At 39.2% G+C, this 1,205-nt stretch overlaps 1 protein-coding gene across 1 annotated transcript; it reads left to right on the top strand.

Annotated features, from left to right (window-relative positions):
* The first annotated feature begins 19 nt into the window (after positions 1-19).
* Tsp_14258 (armadillo segment polarity protein) lies at positions 20-1,052 on the top strand. The gene is made up of 4 exons (XM_003366400.1): positions 20-159; positions 238-439; positions 553-697; positions 796-1,052. The coding sequence occupies exons 1-4, from the start codon at positions 29-31 to the stop codon at positions 1,050-1,052; spliced, it is 735 nt and encodes a 244-aa protein (XP_003366448.1). The 5' UTR covers positions 20-28.
* The last annotated feature ends 153 nt before the right edge of the window (positions 1,053-1,205 follow it).

Below are 1,205 nucleotides of genomic sequence, written 5' to 3'. Positions count from 1 at the left end.
GATTTGGTTCTGGCGATCAATCAATGCGATGAATTTGAATGCTGATCCAGAGTTGACGAAATATGCAGCTGGAATTCTTTATAACATTTCTAGACATTATGCAGGCTTGTTGGCAATTTTTCAGTCTGGTGGCATTCCCGCGTTGGTGCGTTTGTTGGGGTAAAAGAATTGATTATTTTTTTTAATATTTTATTTAAAAAATGATTTTTCTTTTCTAACTTATTATTGCAATTACAGATCACCCGTTGATTCAGTTGTATTTTACGCTATCACTACGTTGCACAATTTGTTGTTGCACCAACAAGGCTCCAAGGATGAAGTTCGTCGATCAGGAGGTGTACCGAAGATGGTCGCGTTGTTGCAAAAGCCAATACCGAAATTTCTTGCGATTGTCACCGACTGTTTGCAAAATTTGGCATACAAGCATGCAGAGACGAAGGTATATATATATATATATATATATATATATATATATTTATTTATTTATTTATTTATTTATCTACTCCCCCCCCCTCAATAAGCTGAGTATATTGATTTCTTTAACTGCTGCAGTTGGTGATTCTCGCATCGGACGGTCCGCGACAGCTTGTGCGTATTGTTCAAAGTTATGACTATGAAAAGTTGTTGTGGACAACGTCACGTTTGTTGAAAGTTTTGAGTGTATGTCCGCAAAACAAGCCGGCTATCATTCAAGCAGGTTAGCAGAGTTTGTTCTTCTTTTTTGCAGCTAATATACATTAAGATAAAAAATAAATACAACTTTTCTATATGTTTGTTTATTTTTAATTTTCATAGGTTGCATGCAAGTGTTAGGTCAGAGACTTGTGCATCCGTCTCAGCGTTTGATAAGAAGCTGTTTGGATTGTTTGCGCAATTTGTCTGACGAAGCAACGAAAGAAGAGAATGTCAAATATTTGTTGAGACATCTGATCCAACTGCTCGGCTCTAGCGATATGCAAGTGGTCGCCTGTTGTGTCGACATCCTTTCCAATTTGACTTGCAACAATCAACGACACAAGGTAAAAGCGGCCATTTGTGTGCAGTCGACTTGAGAAGTGTGATCATCAGGGTGGCCATTTTATGTGACCGGCTGTCGTAACATGGGCATAGAATCTTTGATCCGTACTTTGCAGCAGTGTGCGACGCTGTTCGAAATTGTGGAAATCGGGCCCTGTGCACACTTCGTCTATTTGACGTGCCGTCAC

Source organism: Trichinella spiralis, assembly GCF_000181795.1.
Source record: "Trichinella spiralis strain ISS 195 chromosome Unknown Scfld6052, whole genome shotgun sequence".
NCBI lineage: Eukaryota > Metazoa > Nematoda > Enoplea > Trichinellida > Trichinellidae > Trichinella > Trichinella spiralis.
The sequence above is the reverse complement of the archived record's forward strand: the minus strand, read 5'-3'. Positions and strand labels throughout refer to the sequence as shown.